At 52.7% G+C, this 17,693-nt stretch overlaps 2 protein-coding genes across 2 annotated transcripts; both read left to right on the plus strand.

The window, feature by feature from the left end:
• The first annotated feature begins 305 nt into the window (after positions 1-305).
• Positions 306-13,514, plus strand: SLC44A4 (solute carrier family 44 member 4). The gene is made up of 21 exons (XM_065913134.1): positions 306-414; positions 2,302-2,350; positions 2,821-2,894; positions 3,033-3,111; positions 4,069-4,168; positions 4,252-4,374; positions 4,535-4,595; positions 5,994-6,078; positions 6,164-6,247; positions 6,548-6,783; positions 6,871-6,970; positions 7,490-7,582; positions 7,837-7,939; positions 11,190-11,440; positions 11,528-11,622; positions 11,734-11,837; positions 11,949-12,022; positions 12,243-12,313; positions 12,417-12,511; positions 12,595-12,679; positions 13,271-13,514. The coding sequence occupies exons 1-21, from the start codon at positions 378-380 to the stop codon at positions 13,390-13,392; spliced, it is 2,121 nt and encodes a 706-aa protein (XP_065769206.1). The 5' UTR covers positions 306-377; the 3' UTR covers positions 13,393-13,514.
• Positions 13,515-13,766: 252 nt separating this feature from the next.
• On the plus strand, positions 13,767-17,302 carry NEU1 (neuraminidase 1). Its single transcript, XM_065912445.1, has 6 exons — positions 13,767-14,061; positions 14,507-14,699; positions 14,922-15,184; positions 15,877-16,059; positions 16,233-16,455; positions 16,569-17,302. Exons 1-6 carry the CDS (start codon positions 13,915-13,917, stop codon positions 16,793-16,795), a joined length of 1,236 nt encoding a protein of 411 aa, XP_065768517.1. The 5' UTR covers positions 13,767-13,914; the 3' UTR covers positions 16,796-17,302.
• The last annotated feature ends 391 nt before the right edge of the window (positions 17,303-17,693 follow it).

A 17,693-nucleotide genomic window follows, 5' to 3' on the forward strand; every position in this document is an offset into this window, starting at 1 on the left:
CTCCAGGGGAAAGGGAAGGTTGAGGGGGGATTACTGTGGGGCAGTCTAGTCTAGGGTAGGTCTCATCTTCACACTTAAATCTTCCTGTAGGAGAGCGTGGGCGTGGCTGTATTACAGTTGGAAGTAGTTTACAGAATTCTAAAGGATTTTCTTAGAGTGTGTGAGTTCTTCAGGCCACAGTCCATGAGCCCTGACCTGACATATCCCAGGCTTTCCTTCCCGCACTCCAGCTTCCAGCGCTCAGCTGAGTCCAGGAGGAACTCAGTGTTTCAGGGACCACAGGCAGGGGCGGGGCTGTGACGTGTGCCGGAGGGCGGGGCTGGTGGCAGGTGAGCCGCCAGGTCTCCCGGGCTCCAATCACTCCGGGAGACTGAGCCATGGGGGGAAAACAGGACCAGGACGAGGAGGCCTACGGTGAGGCGGAGGGCTGGGGGCAGTGAGGCTGGGGTAGGGGCCCGGAGCCCGGTCAGGGAGGGGAAGCCTGCTCTGGAAATGGTGGCTGGGTTGACCCCAAGGAGAGGAGCTGAGGGCAGTCGTGGTCCCCGAGGGGAGGACCCAGGAAACAGCTGATGGAAGAAAGGAGATAGCGTCAGGGTTCTTGGAGGAGCATGGGGTTCAGGGACGGGACCATTGCTGGGAGCCTTTGAGGAGTGAAGCTGTGATCTCCATGAGGAGGGAGGCTGGAGTTCCTGGGAGCAGGGGGTAATGTCACACCTGGATTCCGGGGACCCTCAGAGCAGGACCCTTGGAAGTGAAGACTGAAGGAATCAGGGTCAGGGTCCTGAGCGGGGGAAGGAGTTCAGGGGCTCCAGGAGTGAGCCAGGCTCTGTGCTGCTATGGGAGGAACAGCTGGGGTCCCTGAGGAAAGGGGGAGTTTCAGCCGGGACTCTTGAGTCTCCGAGAGGGGGAAGGTGTTGGGGTCTGCCTGCCAGGGACTGTGAGGAATGGCAGGGGGAGTGGGTTCTGCTGAGGGCCCCTCTGAGGAGTTGGGACTGCAGATGTTGGTGTAGAGGGGGCTGGGGGCCTGCCTCCAGGATCCCTGTTAGGAGGGAGCCCAGAGGAAAGAGGCAGCGGCCTGCTGGGTTCCTGTGAAGGGTAAGGCCTGAGGAGGAAGGAGGCAGCCTGTCTCCAGAGTGTCTGTGAGGAACAAAGGCTGGGAGCCTGCCCCAGGGGTCCTGGGGACTAGTGTGGGGGCGGGGTGGGGGTAATCTGCAGGGAGAGGAAACGGGGACCAGCTTCTGGGATCCCTGCGTGCAGTGAGGGCTGGGGGCCTGCCTGCAGAGAGTCCTTGGTGTTCAGGGGCCTGCCCTGGTCCGGAAAGGAGGTAACCCCAAGGGAGGGACCTGCCCGAGGCAAGCCTTGGTCAGAAGGGAGGTAGGGGAGGGAGCAGTAGGGACGTCCCACAGACTTCCTGGAGAGGTTTTGGGTCAATCATTGACATCATGTCCCAGAACCACGGAGGGACAGAGTCCAGGGCACCTGGGAGAAGGGGCCACACCCCTTCCCACATTCTCACCCTCCCTGTGTCCTCCCTCCTCGGCGCCCACATGGGACCCTGGAGGTCTGGCCCCACCTCCTCCCCGTGTGTACTCAGGGAGGACCAGGAACAGGACCTGTGGCCGCAGCAATCTCAACGGCCGGCTCAGGTGTCAGCCTGACCGCTCCCCCGGAGAGGAGACTGGCATTAGCTGGGGACTAAGGTCCCTTCGGGGCAGGAGGTCTACAGCGTTGGGGGTGGGTCTCCTCCCTCCAGGTCCTACAGGAACTGATGCCTTTGGCTCCAGCTTCTTTCCCTGCAGCCTGGAGCCAGAGAGTGGAGGGAAGGGCTGGGGCAGGCGTGGGAGGTACTGTGCCCACCCTGGGTGGGGGTACAGAGAGGAGAAGGGACAAGGACTGGGATGTGAGAGCCACTGAGATGACTGAACACAGAATCCCACATCCCAGCCAGAGAAGAGACTCGAAGAAAGGAGCCAGGGTGGGGGAAGGAGGTGAAGAGCCTTGAGGTGCAAGCGTAAATGACCCATAAAAGGCTGCCCTTCCCCCCTACCTCCAAGGCCTCCTGGTTGGAGATCACAAGGAGCAGCAAAGTTGCTGAGCAAGCCTGGATCCCACCCTCCCTGTTCTCTACTCTCCCCTCCTGCCAGCCCTGCCCCTCTCTTTCTCCCTCCATATTCCTGAGGGCCAGTAGGACTGGGCTTGGGGTAGATCCTGCTGTGGGGAGGGATTTGGAGAGACTAGAAATTGGGGGAAAGAGATGCCTCTCAACGTCTTATTCCCCACACTCCTCCCCTTGCCCTTCAGGGAAACCAGCCAAATATGATCCCTCCTTTCGAGGTCCCATCAGGAACAGGTAAGTTCTGGGCACTGTGCTGGTGGGGGCAGTGGGCTGGGCAGGGTCTTGGTTCTGCTTTCTATTTACTGGAATATTGTTAAGAAACTTGTGGGAGGAAAAACTCCTGCCCCAGGAGAGTGGTGGCCCTGGGGAGACTGTCATGGGTGGAGGGGTCCCAAGGGTCCTTCTGGGCTGCTGGCGACATTCTGTGTCTTCACCTGGGAGCTGGCTACACGGGCATGTGTCCTTTGGGAAGATTCACTCAGCTGAGCACTTCTGAATTGTGCCCTTTCCTGTGTTAAACTTCAGAAGAAAGTTTACCCATCCAGGAAAAAGTTTTTCTTAAAAAAAAAAAAAAGTTATAAAATTAAACCTACCCATGCCTACTTTCTAGCATCCCCCCAACTCTCCAAAGCATGACTCCTCCAGACCATGCTTCCCATACCCCAGCACCCTCTCTCCAGGTATCTCCCTCATTTCTCTCCCAGGAGCTGCACAGATATCATCTGCTGTGTGCTCTTCTTCGTTTTCATTCTGGGTTACATCGCTGTGGGGATCTTGGGTGAGTTTCTGGCTGGGCAGAACTGGGCCAGTGGCTGGGGGACATTACTGTCCCAGGGAGGGACCATACCATGGCTGTTCCCTCTTAAGTCCCTGCGCCTCCCCTCCTGGTGATTTATCTGCATGTCTCTATCTGCAGCCTGGGTGTACGGAGACCCCAAACAAGTCCTCTACCCCAGGAACTCCACCGGGGCCTATTGCGGGATCGGGGAGAACAAGTGAGTATGAAGGCAGGAAAGGGGGCAGGAGGGAGGTGCAATAGGGGATGGACAGGGAACCACTGCTCCTCAGCTTCCCTGAATCTCACCACGTGGAACAGCCCCCACTGCTGGCCAGGGGCTTCCCAGACACCCAGAACTGGGAGGCAGCAGAGTCATGGTTGAATGCATGGGTTTTAGAGTTTTAGAGTTCAGAGATGGGCATTTTCATCTCCAACTGTACTAAGTAAGTTCTGGTCTGTGATCTCTGGCAAGAGACTCAACCTCTCTGAACTTGGAGTTCCTCTTCTGAAACACAAGGATGATCCCAGAAGCAACACCCTCAGTCCCAGCATACAGGAGACGCTTGATACTAGTGAAGCCGCTGGGACTTCCCTGGTGGTCCAGTGGCTAAGACTCCATGCTCTCAATGCAGGGGGCCGAGTTTTGATCCCTGGTCAGGAAACCAGATCCCACATGCCATAGCTAAGGGTTCACATGCCACAACCACAGATCCTGTATAAATGCAACGAAGAAGATTCAGCACAGCCAAATAAATAAGTAAATATATAAATATTAAAAAAAAAAATACACTAACATTCATATGGCATTGACTATGTTCCAGACAGGCAGTGCACTTTACACACACAAACTCATTTCAACCTTGGGAGGTAGGTACTATCATTTTACATCTGATGAAACTGAGGTGGTGAGTGGTTAGGGTCATAAAGTTGGGTGATGATCTGGCTCCAGAGTTCAAGTTCTTAACCATCTGTTAGCAGCAGCAATGCTGAGTTCCTCTGGGAAACACTCAGGTGTCTCCCACACCTCCCCAGCTGGGCTGAGCTTCCTGCGGTCAGGAGCTGGGTGGTGCATGTCTGGGTCACACTCGCCACATCTGGAGGGACAGCCCTGGCAGTCCTTGTCTTTCACTGAGCTTGACCAAGCCCTGATGCACATGTTTCTTCTCTCCTACAGAGAGAAACCATATCTCCTATACTTCAACATCTTTAGCTGCGTCCTAAACACTAACATCATCGCAATCGCCCAGAATGGCCTGACGTGCCCCACGCCCCAGGTCAGAGTCTGGGGCCTGCCTCTGTCCCTCGATCTCCCCCCAGGGTCTGGGTACCAGCCCCTCAGCATGCCCTCTGCCCCCAGGTGTGTGTATCCTCCTGCCCAACAGTTCCATGGACCGTGGAACCAAGCCAGTTCTCACAGACAGTCGAACAGGTCTTCGCAGCAAATAGGAAATTCTGTCTGCCAGGGGTGCCTGGGAACATGGTGAGTGCTGCCCCTAACATCCCTGCTGTCACCGGGAGCCTCCATAATGAGGGAGGATGGGAGGGGGAGTGGCAGATGATCATGGTGGTAGAAAGAGGATGATTCCTTCCTTCATCCTGCTCTGTGTCTGTCTGTCTGTCTGTCTTCCCCCACCCTCCAGCAAGTACTCCAAAGCCTGCAAAAGGAGCTCTGCCCCAGTTTCCTCCTGCCTTCCACTCCAGGTGAGAAGCCACATTCCTCTCTCAGACATCAACCAGTCCTAGGTTTTTGAGGAAACCAGGCTCAGAGAGAGTCAAGTCACACAGCTACTCTGTAACAAAATAGGAACAGACATCAGGTCTTTGCTTTTTTTCCTCTGCTGATCATCCTGGAGTCAGATCACCGGTGCTTATTATGCACCTGCTGCATGCCAGGCTCCAGGGACAGGTGAAGTGAAGATAAAAACCACTTCCTAGGTGCTGAGATCAGAGGTGTTCACGAAGCAGTTGCATGAGATTCCCAAGAGAACATACACGGGTGAATGTACACATGTGCATTTATGTGCAGGCACAGGAACAGACTGGAAGGATGTTCACCCAAATGTTAAAGGGACTGTGTGGTGATGGATCACGGTTGATTTTTTTTCCCCTGTATGCTCTTTTTTCCCAATAGTGAATGCTATTTTTAGCAGAAAAAAAGAAAATTGGGGGAATTCCCTGGTGGTTCAGTGGTTAGGGCTCTGTGTTTCCACTGGAGGGGGGAACGGGTTGGATCCCTGGTCAGGGAGCCAAGATCGCGCAAACCTTATGGAAAGTATAGGGAAAAAAAATTTTTGTTAACTATAGCATGAGAAAAGATATCCAACTCTCAATGTGTATAATAGGAAGTATTTCCAAATGAGTGCTCCAGAATCAGATAGATCTGGGTTTAATTTCTAGCACTTTCCAGCTGTGTGGTCTTGGGTAAATGACTCAGCCTCTCAACCTTGTTTTCTTATCTTTAGAATGTAAATGCCAAAGCACGCATGACAAAACTGTTGTGAGGGTGGTGATAAATGGCTTTGTAGGCATATAATAGGTGCCAGAGGAGAGGGGTGGGGGCGGGGTGAGAAGGCTTCCTGGAGGAGGGGAGATGAAGATGGAGCTGAATGGGGCATAATGGATGGAATTTCTAGAGGAGGGAGAGCAAAGGTACAGAGGGGAGGGGAAAGGGGCTGCGCTCAAGCGATGGGGACTTACAGCTTGGACGTCGAGTGTGGGCACTCTCCAGAGTAGGGCGTCTAGCAGAGTGACCTAGAGCCTAGAATGCCAGGTCCCGGCTATGCCATGTCTCCCAGGCACTCTAGCAGAGGCTGAATTGAAGGGTGGCAGGGGTGGGAGTGGAGGTGCTGCAAGAGGCAGGAGGGTCTAATCTAGGCAGTGGCAGGGCATGGAGGAAGGGGCATGAAGAGACAGTGAAAGAAGCCAGACTGGGCTCCTTGGGGCAGGCGCTCCCTTTCTGCTGTGGAGTCAAGAACTGCCCTCTGCAGGGTGCAGAGCCCTTCTCTACTCTGTCCTAGCAGCAGTTTGGGGGGTGGGAGGGTGGGGGCCAGAAATTTTGAAGTCAGCTCTGTGGCCTCCCACCCGGTTCTCTCCCTCCAGCTCTGGGGCGCTGTTTCCCATGGACCAATAGTACGGTGCCCGAGCTCCCAGGGATCTCCAACACATCCATCTCCCAGAGCATCAGGTGGGCACTCCCTTGCCCCTCCATCTCTGTCCCACCCCGCCCCTTCCCACTCACAGCCCCATCTGACTCTGTCTCTCTCCAACAGTGGTATTTTCGACAGCCTCAATGCCCGTGACATCAGTGTCAAGATCTTTGAAGACTTTGCGCAGTCCTGGTATTGGATTCTTGTGTGAGTCACCAGGTTCCTCTGCCCTCTCATCCTTCCTTTCTCCCCACTGTGCTCCTTCTGTCCCCTAGACCACCATCTGAAACAGAAGCTTAGGGCAGGGGAGGAGGAGCCAGAGATCCAAATGGATCCCAAGTCCAACAGGATTTATAAGAAAAAGGGCGTGTGTGGGGGTAGGGATGGGGATAGGGTGGTTCTGATTTGGAGACATTAGGGCTTTGAGGAGAGGCATCTGTGGGCCTCTGGACAGGGAAAGATACAAGCAATGCGGGGTGACCTTCACTTGTGTTTCCCTGCCCACAGTGCGCTAGGCGTGGCTTTGGTTCTGAGCCTGCTGTTTATCCTGCTCCTACGGCTGGTGGCTGGGCCCCTGGTGTTCGTGCTGATCATAGGGGTGCTGGGCGTGCTGGCGTATGGCATCTACCACTGCTGGGAAGAATACCGCGTGCTGCGGGACAAGGGTGCCTCCATCTCCCAGCTGGGCTTCACCACCAACCTCAGTGCCTACAGAAACGTTCAGGAGACCTGGCTAGCTGCCCGTGAGTGCCCTGCCTACCATGAACCACTGGTTGCCCAAAAGCTGCCCTGGCCCTGACGCAGGCCCCTCTGCCCCTGTCTGCCCTCAGTGATCATACTGGCTGTGCTCGAAGGCATCCTGCTGCTGATGCTCATCTTCCTGCGGCAGCGGATTTGCATCGCCATCGCCCTCCTGAAGGAGGCCAGCAGGTCAGGCCTGCCTGGAAAGGAGAAGGGGCAGAGGGCAAAGGGGACAGGCCCGAAATGGGAGCACTGGAAAGGTGGCAGGGCAGTGGAGGAAAGGGGGTAGCATAGCATGGTGATTAACACTTTTATGTAGCTTAGCCTTTCTGTGCCTCAGTTTACCCATCTGTAAAATGGGGGTAATAATAGTTCCTATACTGTAGGGTGGTCATAAGGATTAAATTAATTAGTGTCTTGTTGAGTGCCTAAAATAGGAAATAGGCCCTTATTGTCCCTAAAGCCCCCCACCCCCCCGCCCCCCGTGGCTTCTCTGTGACTCTAGTTTCCTCTAAAGTTCTCTTGAGCCTGATTTATTCAACTCAGTTCTTTCAGTGAACACCTACTGTGTGCCCAGTCTTAGGGGTAAGGGGCAGGCCCCGGAGAGGGCACAGGTGTGGCCTGTGCCAGGGTCAACCCCAAGAGAGGACGGGGGGCGGGGATGGAGGAGTTAGCCTCACTGATGGACTGCTCTCATTTCCCTTGCAGGGCTGTAGGATACATAATGTCCACCATGTTCTACCCGCTGGTCACCTTTGCCCTCCTGCTTGTCTGCATTGCCTACTGGGCTATAATCGCTCTGTATCCTTTGCCCACGTGGCTCACCCTTCCTGAAGCCCTTGGGGGTGGGGGGCAGGGCAATACTAGTGCCACTGGAAGAAAGCACCCCTTCTGCCCAGGAGACACAGCCCTACCTTGAAAGAGCAAGCACAGGCTGAATTTCAGCCCCTCTGTGCAGTGAACAACCTGCTCAAGCACCTGGGAAGGGATGGCTGAGGAGGGGAGGGAATCTGTGGAGGCCCCCCATCACCATGTTTTCTTTGACTCCCCTCTGGATTCCTGGCCACATCGGGGCAACCCCAGTATGTGTTCTGGGCGCCCAACAGCAGTTTGCCCGGCTGTGAAAAAGTGTCCATGAATACATCATGCAACCCCATGGTGAGGATATGGGGGGGTTGTGTTGGGCATCAAGAGGGCTGAAGGGACCTTAGAGGCCAAGACGTCCAAATCCCTCATTGTGCAGAGGAGACAGGACCAGAGGGGGCAAGAGGCTCACCCAGGGTCACACAGCAGGCCCCTAACAGACTCCAGATCTCCCACTGAGCACCTCTCCTGCCCCTTATGCTGGAAGAGGAGGTGTGCTGTGCTGCCAGGCCCTGGGGCAGGCAGATCCCAGAACATCGCCCTCCCTCCTCAGGACGCTTCTCTGCCCAGAGGAACATTAACCACTTCATCCTTTCTGTCTCAGTTCACTTACCTGTAAAATGGAGATAACCTTAATATCTGCGCTTCAGGGTAGCCGAGAAGATGAAAGGACGCTGGGTACATGAAAGTGCTTAGTATAATGGCTGGCACCTGATAGCAGCTGGTATCTGTAGGTGGGTTTTGTTTGGGTTATTTTTAGTCTTCCTCAGAACACACTGTTCTAGGCGATAGGCAGGTGGGTTCCCTGGGTGCCTGGGAGAGAAACTGCTTCCCCAAACTCTCCTCTGTGAGCTTCCCAGGGAGTTGGGGCTGGACTGCTGGGTATTTACTGTCAAAGCTTTCATGTGGCCACTGCATCAGAACTGGGACCATGGGCTGTGCCCACAGGCATTGCTGTTTAGTTGCTCAGTTGTGTCCCACTCTGAGACTCCATGGACTATAGCCCACCAGGCTCTCCTAGCCATGGAATTTCCCAGGTAAGAATACTGGAGTGGGTAGCCATTTCCTTCTCCGGGGGATCTTCCCGACCCAGGGATGGAACTTGTGTCTACTGCATTGGCAAGCAGATTCTTTACTCCTGAGCCACCAGGGAAGCCCGCCCACAGACTTTTGCCACACACTGAAAAAGGAGAGGGAGATCACTTAAGGAGGATCCACTTAAGGAAGATCCAGGCACTGCTTACACAAAGCCTCAGATGAAGTAGTTGCTGCTTTCAACTTGCTTAGGACCTAGTGGTGGTAACGGATCAAACCCACAATTACATAAAAAGTGGAAAGTAGTTTCCCTCTTGTTATAAAATTTCAAACATACAATCAGTTTCAGCAGTTATCAAGATTTTTGTCACATTTTATGGAAAAACTTTAGTTTTTTGGGTTTTTTTTTTTGCTGCATCACGTGCCATATGGGATCTTAGTTCCCTGACAAGGGATAGAACCCAAGCCCTGTGCAGTGAAAGGATGGAGTCTTAACCACTGGACTGCCATGGAAGTCCCATGGGAAGAGAAGTTTGTTTGTTTGTTTATTTAAGTATAATTGATGTACAATATTATATAAGTTACAAGTGTATAGCATAGTGATTCACAATTTTTAAAAGGCACACCCATTTTATAGTTATTATGAAACACTGGCTATATTCCCCATGCTGTAAATATATCCTTGCAGCTTATTTTATACCAAGTAGTTATATTGCCCCTTCCAGCTCCCCTCTCCCCACTGGTAACCACTAGTTTCTACTCTATGAGTCTGCATCTTTTTTGTTATATTCACTAGTTGGTTGTATTTTTTAGATTCCACATATAGTGATATCATACAGTATTTGTCCTTCTCTGTCTGACTTATTTCACTTAGCATAACATCCTCCAAGTCCATCCATGTTGCTGCACAGGTTCCTGTTTATGACTGAGTAGTATTTCATTGTATATATTGATATACACCACATCTTTGTTCATTCATCTGTTGATGGACACTTAGGTTGCTTCCACACCTTGGCAATTGAAAGTAATGCTATTATGAACATTGGGAGAGCATGGATCTTTTCCAGTTAGTATGGGGGTTTTTTTGTTTTTTTTTTTTTGAGGGGTGGTATATATTCAGAAGTGAAATTCCTGGGTCATAATGGTAGTTCTATTTTTAGCTTTTTGAGAAACTTCCCACACTGTTTTCCACAGTGACTGAACCAATTTACATTCTCATCAACAGTGTACAAGGGTTTCCTTTTCTCCATATCCTTGCCAACATCTGTTGTATTCTTTTTGATGACAGGTATGATGTGATATCTCATTGTGGTTTTGATTTGTAGTTCCCTGATGATTAGCAATGTTGAGTACCTTTTCATGTGCCTGGTGCCCATCCACATTTCTTCTTTGGAAAAATGTCTGTTCAGTTCTTCTGCCCATTTTTAAATCAGGTGTGTGTGTTTGTTTTTCTTTTTTATGTTGAGTTGTATGAGCTGTTTTTATATGTTAGATATTAATCCCTTATTGATCATGTCATTTGCAAATATTTCCTCCCATTCAGTAGGTTGTTTTTTCATTTTTCAACAGTTTCCTTTAATGTGTAAAAAGCTTGTGAGTTTAGTAGGTCCCACTTGTCTATTTCCTTTGCTTTAGGAGACAAGTCTGTGTTTTTTACTTTTTATTAGAGGCATTTTCAGACACACACAAACATGGAGAATCCACATACTCAGATTCCAGAACTTTCAGCTTTCTGTTGTTTTTCTCTGTCTCCCCACCCATTCCCCAACTGCCTGCAATTTTTTTTTCTGGAGCTTTAAGAGGTAAATTCTGAACACTACCATTTCATCAATAAATATATCAGGATGGATCTCATCAGATAAGGACTTTTAAAAAGCATCACCATTACACCATTATCACACCAAGCAAAGTGAACAATTCCTTGGTATCATCTGGTACCCAGTCTGTTCAATTTTGCTAGGAAGTGTTTTGGTTGAAGTTGCAGAGACTGCTCTGGAAGAGGACAGCTGATGGAGTCCAGGGGAGAGCTAGGCACTGGTCACACTGCTTCCACACCATTAAGGCTTGATTACAACCACAGGGCTTCTCAGGTGGTGCAGTGGTAAAGAACCTGTCTGCCAGCACACAAGATACAAGGGACAAGCATTCAATCTCTGGGTCAGGAAGATTCTCTAGAGCAGGAAAAGGCAATCCACTGCAGTATTCGTGCCTGGGAAATCCCATGGACAGAGGAGCCTGGTGGGCTACAGTCCATGGGGTCACAGAGCCGGACGCGACTGAGCAGCAGCGCAACAACAGCACAGCCTGGGCGCTCTTGTGCTATTGCAGAGACTGGAGACTGAGGGAAACAAATTATGCTCACACGATAGGCAAGCCGACCCTGTCTGAACCCAGAGATAAATCTCCTGGAAGGAACGGGCTTCCCCAGCTCCGGGAAGTCCATTTCCACCCTCTACTCTGGGAGGGCAGGAGCTGGTTGGGAACAAGACTCCTCTGCCCTCCTCCACAGGAGCAAGTGAACTCCTCTTGTCCCGGGCTGATGTGCATCTTCCAGGGCTACCGGTCCACAGGCCTGGCACAGCGTTCTCTCTTCAACTTGCAAATCTATGCTGTTCTGGGCCTATTTTGGACCATCAACTGGGTATTGGCCCTGGGCCAGTGTGTCCTGGCTGGGGCCTTTGCTTCCTTCTACTGGGCCTTCCACAAGCCCCGGGACATCCCTATCTTTCCACTTGGCTCTGCCTTCCTGCGCACACTCCGGTAAGTCCAGGGCAGAGGACTGGGGAAACTGTGAACCTAGGAGGCCCAGGGGTCCTGGGGCTGCCTCTGACCACCAATTCCCTGCAGTTACCACACGGGGTCACTAGCCTTTGGAGCCCTCATCCTGACCCTGGTGCAGATAGCCCGGGTCATCCTGGAATACATTGACCACAAACTGAGAGGTGAGCAGAGGCTGGGGGCTGGCCGAGGCTGGGCTAATCAGCTGTATCCCTGATGGGGCAGGGGTGCCTATCAGGGGCCAGTGACCAAACATGAGCCTTTCTTACCCCCAGGAGCCCAGAACCCGTTGACCCGCTGTATCCTGTGCTGCTTCAAGTGCTGCCTCTGGTGTTTGGAAAAGTTCATCAAGTTCCTGAACCGCAATGCATACATCATGGTGAGCGCACTATATGAACAACCCCTTGCTCTGGGCACTCTTGACCCCGCCCTCCCGCCCTTACCCAGGTGAGCTCACCACAGCTAACTCTGAAATTGCCACCTCACCCAGATTGCCATCTACGGGAAGAATTTCTGTGTCTCAGCCAGAAACGCCTTCATGCTGCTCATGCGGAACATTGTCAGGTCAGGCTGTCACCACCACCCCCCTCCCTCACCCCTGTCATCTCCCACCCACAAGTGTGCTGTGCTCAGAAGGGACTTGAGCTTGGTTTAATCTCTGCTACCTCCATCTTGAAATGTGAACAGCTTTCATTTTGCATCTATCACAGTAAATTATGCAGCCAGTTCTATTCCCAGCCCAGGCAGGCCTCTTATCCCCAACCTATTCTAACACCTTATACAGGGTGGTCGTCCTGGACAAAGTCACAGACCTGCTACTGTTCTTTGGGAAGCTGCTGGTGGTTGGAGGTGTCGGTAAGGACCAGGGCAGAGAGTTAAAGGAACAGAGGACAGGGGTGCTGGACAGTTTAAGAGGTGACCTAGAGGAGTGATTGTGACGTCCAGATCTCTCCCATAGGTGTCCTGTCCTTCTTTTTTTTCACGGGTCGCATCCCTGGACTGGGTAAAAACTTTGAGAATCCTCAACTCAACTATTACTGGCTGCCCATCATGGTGAGTGACACCTTCCCACCCCCACCCCCACTTCACTCTCCAACTCCCCAAAGGAACACTATTGGGAGTCTTGTGTCTTCCAGGTCTCCATCCTAGGGGCCTACCTCATCGCCAGCGGCTTCTTCAGCGTTTTTGGAATGTGTGTGGACACTCTCTTCCTCTGTTTCTGTGAGTGACAAGACAACCCCCCTACCTCCTCTCCTCAACTTAAAAGTACCAGATTATTCAGGCTCTTTAGGAGATGTGGTGCTTCTAGAAACAGCGACTTTGTGAGTTACAGGAACCAGAGCCTCTTCTAACATCCTCAGGGCAGGTGTTTGGGAAGAACGGAGGGAATGAGCTCCCAGGCTCCTGGGCTCTCTCAAGAAGGGGCATTCTAGGGCAGAGGCCTCTGCTATCTTCCCGGAGAAAAACTAGGAATGAAATTAGCCCCAGGAGACTTCCCAGCAGGTGGCTGTAGTGAGTGGGAATTTCCTTACCCTACTGTATGCGTTTATTCAGAGTTTCCTGTGTACCAGGCTCTCTGTCAAGCAACTGACATGTATTTTTTCCGTTAACCCTTATCACACTGTGAAATATAGTATCGTTCACCCCACTTTACAGATGAGGACGTGATTACATAGGTTACAAAAACTGCCCCCAAACCAGCCCGTGGTGGTGCAGTCTGGAAACCAGGCAGCTGTCTCTTAGTCCCTCATTTTCCCAGGTAGTGGGGTTGGTTCCCAAAGGTTCACTCTTACGGTCTATGTCACGCCTTAGTGGAAGACTTGGAGCGGAATGATGGCTCAGCGGACCGGCCCTACTACATGTCCAAGAGCCTTCTGAAGATTCTGGGCAAGAAGAACAAGGGGACCCCGGGAGACAAGAAGAGGAAGAAGTGAGAGACACAGCCCTGATCCCGGACTGTCTCCCGCCTGTACAGCCTCCCCGCCTTCCAGATCACGCTTTTGTAGTAAAAAGATTTTATTAAAAAATTGCTATTTTGTTTTCTCAAAAATTCTCTGGACTTTAATTTCAGCCAAGATTTCCATGCAGCGTTTTTAACCTCACCGGCTCTTTAAAGTAGGCCCCGCCCCTATGACGTGCCCCAATGTCTTGACCAATCAAAAGGCTTCTGTGGGGGTAATGCCAGCCCCCTTCTTCACCTCATCCAATACGCTTCCCGCCCGGGTCACGCGCAGGGCTTCAAAGATGGCCAATTGGAAGAAGTGGCTCTGAAGCGCTGAAGGTCACGTGCAGAGTCCTGTGAGGACCAGTTAGAGTCGCGGAAGCGCGGCTAGGCGGCTGGGTGTGGGCCGGGTTTGTGGTAGACATCTGAGCGTTTAAAGGGCCGGGGTCAGTTAATCGACTCCAACACGCGTCCGAGTCCTGGGCGCCAGGGTCGTGACCGCCGCGAGGGAGAGATGACTGAAGAGGGACCCGGTATAGTGCCTTTGGGCAAACCCAGGAGACCGCGAATGCTCCGATTATGGGAAATATGTAGCGTTCAGATCTTCCTGCTGATGTCTCCTGCAGGAGTCGGGGCCAGAGCAGAGGATGACTTCAGTCTGGTGGGTCCCCATTCGCATAGCTCCGTCCCCAACCCACGCGGGCTGTCTGTGCCCGGTTGTCCCCCCCCCCTCCCCCCCGGGACAGGGGCTGCTGATAGCTTTCTCCTCCAAGGAACCCTCCGACCCTGTTTCCTCCTTTCCTAGTCCCCTTCCCTCTCTGGGTCCTTGTCCTCTTTCCCTCTGAGTCTCCTCTTTCAGGCTTCTTCCCCGTTTGAGGTCTCCCTGTCCCTGAGGGCTCATTCTCCCGTCGTAGCCTCTTCCTCGCTCTGAGCCACCAGTTTCCCTCTAAACTCTCCTCGGGTTCCCCTTCCTAGTTCTGGGACCCCAGCTCACACACTGGATCCCCATCACCCTGCCTCTCCCAGAGAAATCTGACTCCAGGACACTCTTCATTCACTCTGAAACCCAAAGTTACCTTTGTTCTGTTGACCCTTCCTCTTCCTAGGTTCATCCACTTGTGACCATGGAGCAACTGCTGTGGGTGAGTGGGAAGCAGATTGGCTCTGTGGACACCTTTCGAATCCCGCTCATCACCACCACTCCTCGGGGCACTCTCCTTGCCTTTGCTGAGGCCAGAAAAATGTCGACATCGGATAAAGGAGCTAAATTCATAGCTCTGCGGAGATCTATGGACCAGGGTATAAAGATGACTGGGTCACAAGAGGTTGGATGGGTGGGGAGCTTGACCTGCCTTTAGGGCCCTAAGGCTGCTGGATCCCTGAGAAGTAGAAAGAACCTAAGGAGGGAAGGTGTCGATCGTGTAGGCCTTGGGTCCCTAGCCAGGAGGTGAAAATGGCAGGGAGTGGTGGAAAGGGCACCTTCAAAGTCCTTACCCTGGGTCTCTTCCTTTTTTTCTTTAGGCAGTACATGGTCTCCGACAGCTTTCATTGTGGATGATGGGGAGACCCCAGATGGGCTGAACTTGGGGGCAGTGGTTAGCGACACGACAACAGGCGTGGTCTTCCTTTTCTACTCCCTCTGTGCTCATAAGGCTGGCTGCCAGGTGGCCTCTACCATGCTGGTGTGGAGTAAGGATGATGGTGTTTCCTGGAGCTCGCCACGGAACCTCTCCCTGGATATAGGCACCGAGATGTTTGCCCCAGGACCAGGCTCTGGCATTCAGGTCTCTGTCCTGAGATGGGTGGAAGGAGCTGCCTTGTAGAGAGTCTGCCCCATAACAGACTCCTTCGCAAAGATAAGATCCTGTGAAGTCAGATTTTTCTGTCTTAGATGAGATTCCGTGGAAGAAAGGGACGTCCTGGGAAGAACACTCTACCCAGGGAAGGTGGAATTTTGCCAGTGGCATTCCATTTGGGGGTTGTCTACAGGGCTGCCCCAAACCATGTAACAATCCATGAACCCTGGCATGATGCAGTCCACGGACTCACAGAGAGTCGGATATGAATGAGCAATTGAACTGAATCCATGTACAGATTAGAAAAAAATTAGAAAATCCCATGCAGATTAGGGAAAACAACTCTCCTTGATTTGGGCAGACACAAGCCTGTGCCATGGGCCACAGCTTGGTCCATGAACACAGGTTGGGTTTAAGCTCCCATCTGATGCCTGTGGCTTGGCCTCCTTGTCCTTCGCACAGCCTGTCCGGAGTATGCCCTGTATGCCCCCAAGGAGTTTATTCTGCCAAAAAGCTAAATTCAGTCAGTGGGTGTTTGCAAGGCTTGTGGGACCTGCAGCAAGGACAGAACGGAAGGAGACCAGGTGTATCCTCACACTTAGGAGGTGAGGGGTCCCCCTTCCCTGCCTCTGAGCCTCCTCAGTGTCTCCATCTGCAGCACCCCGATCCTTTCCCCACAGAAACAGCGGGAGCCTCGGAAGGGCCGGCTCATCGTGTGTGGCCACGGGACGCTGGAGCGGGACGGGGTTTTCTGCCTGCTCAGCGATGACCACGGTGTCTCCTGGCGCTACGGAGGTGGGGTCAGCGGCATCCCCTATGGCCAGCCCAAGCGGGAAAACGACTTCAACCCCGATGAGTGCCAGGTGAGAATTCCAGGAGCTGTGTCCCACTCACCCGACCTGCTCGGCCCTCCAGAGGCCCATTTCACTCACAGACCCCGGGTCTGGCTGCCCAGCTCTGTGCCAGCCAGCCTTGCTCCCTCGGGGACGGGGCACTGGGCCCTGCGTCTTCCTGAAGCCCTCTTCTCTCTGCTCAGCCCTACGAGCTCCCCGACGGCTCGGTGGTCATCAACGCGCGGAACCAAAACAATTACCACTGCCATTGCCGCATCATCCTCCGCAGCTACGATGCCTGTGACACCCTGAGGCCTCGGGATGTGACCTTTGACACGGAGCTCGTGGACCCTGTGGTAGCTGCAGGGGCTGTAGCCACCAGCTCCGGCATTGTCTTCTTCTCCAACCCAGCCCATCCAGAGTTCCGTGAGTATATGCCAGGTGCGGTAGGGTGGGCGGGATAGCCCCTGTGACCGAAAGAAGGCCTCCTTGTCCAGGAGGGAAGCCCTTCATCTCCCTGACTCCGCTGCTGTTCCCAGGAGTGAACCTGACCCTGCGCTGGAGCTTCAGCAATGGTACCTCCTGGCGGAAAGAGACGGTCCAGCTGTGGCCGGGGCCCAGTGGCTACTCATCTCTGACCACTCTGGAGGGCAGCGTGGGTGGGAAGGACCAGGCCCCGCAACTCTACGTCCTGTATGAGAAAGGCCGGAACCAGTACATGGAGAGCATCTCTTTGGTCAAAGTCAGTGTCTATGGAACACTGTAAACTGTGCACCCGCCATGAGGGCAGAGGGCCCCGAACTGAGCCTCAGGACCGTGGGTCTGCAGAGTGTGTGCTGGAGGAGCCTAGAGGACAGTTCCACCTTCCTTTCGACTCTAGTCTTTTGCAAAATCAACTTATCTTTGACAGGGAGATCATTCCTTTAAGACTAAAAACCTGGCTTCTCCCACCCAGGAGGAGCTGCCTGCAGCTGGGAGCGCTTCCCTTCCACATTGTGCATCTCCCTGCCCTTTCTGCCCTCCCGGGACAATGATTGGTCCTTTTCTTGGGCAGGGCTAGGTGGGCCTGTAGCATTAAATAAATGTGGACTCAGGGAACTAGGGAAGACTTACCTCTTTGGGGTAAAATACTGGTTTTGGAGAGGGCTGGTGAAAGCTCTAGGAGGGCAGGACATTTGGCTTCGAGAAAGGATGAGGTGCACCATGCACTTTGACTATTTATGAATCAAAATGTTTATAACTTAACATTTTTAATGAAGGAGAATGAATATTTGCAGGGTCTCTGTTTCTGTCATTGCGCGTCATCGTGTCTGTTTTCCCTGTGCACACGTGTGGGATGGGGAGTGAACTTGGGGAAGGAAGCTAGTGTGCTTACTGACTGTGAAAATCTGTGACTCTGACAAGTCAAATCCTCCTTTTGACTTCACATTCTTTCCTATCACAGAAAAAGTTCGTTCTTCACAGGTGTAGAGCGTAAGGAGCTCGTAAGATAATTAAAAACCAGCGGCATTGTAATTCTAAGGTGGGGTGAGAAGCTATCCTTCATGAAGCAGAGAGCAGCTAGCTTCTCCTGTACAATGCACCTGTAAAATGCAGGAGAGAAGCTTCTCCCGGACCAGCCTGGCAGAGAAATAAGCACCGTGGCAATTACATGCGAAAAGAGC

Source organism: Muntiacus reevesi, chromosome 20 (assembly GCF_963930625.1).
Source record: "Muntiacus reevesi chromosome 20, mMunRee1.1, whole genome shotgun sequence".
Taxonomy (NCBI): Eukaryota; Metazoa; Chordata; class Mammalia; order Artiodactyla; family Cervidae; genus Muntiacus; species Muntiacus reevesi.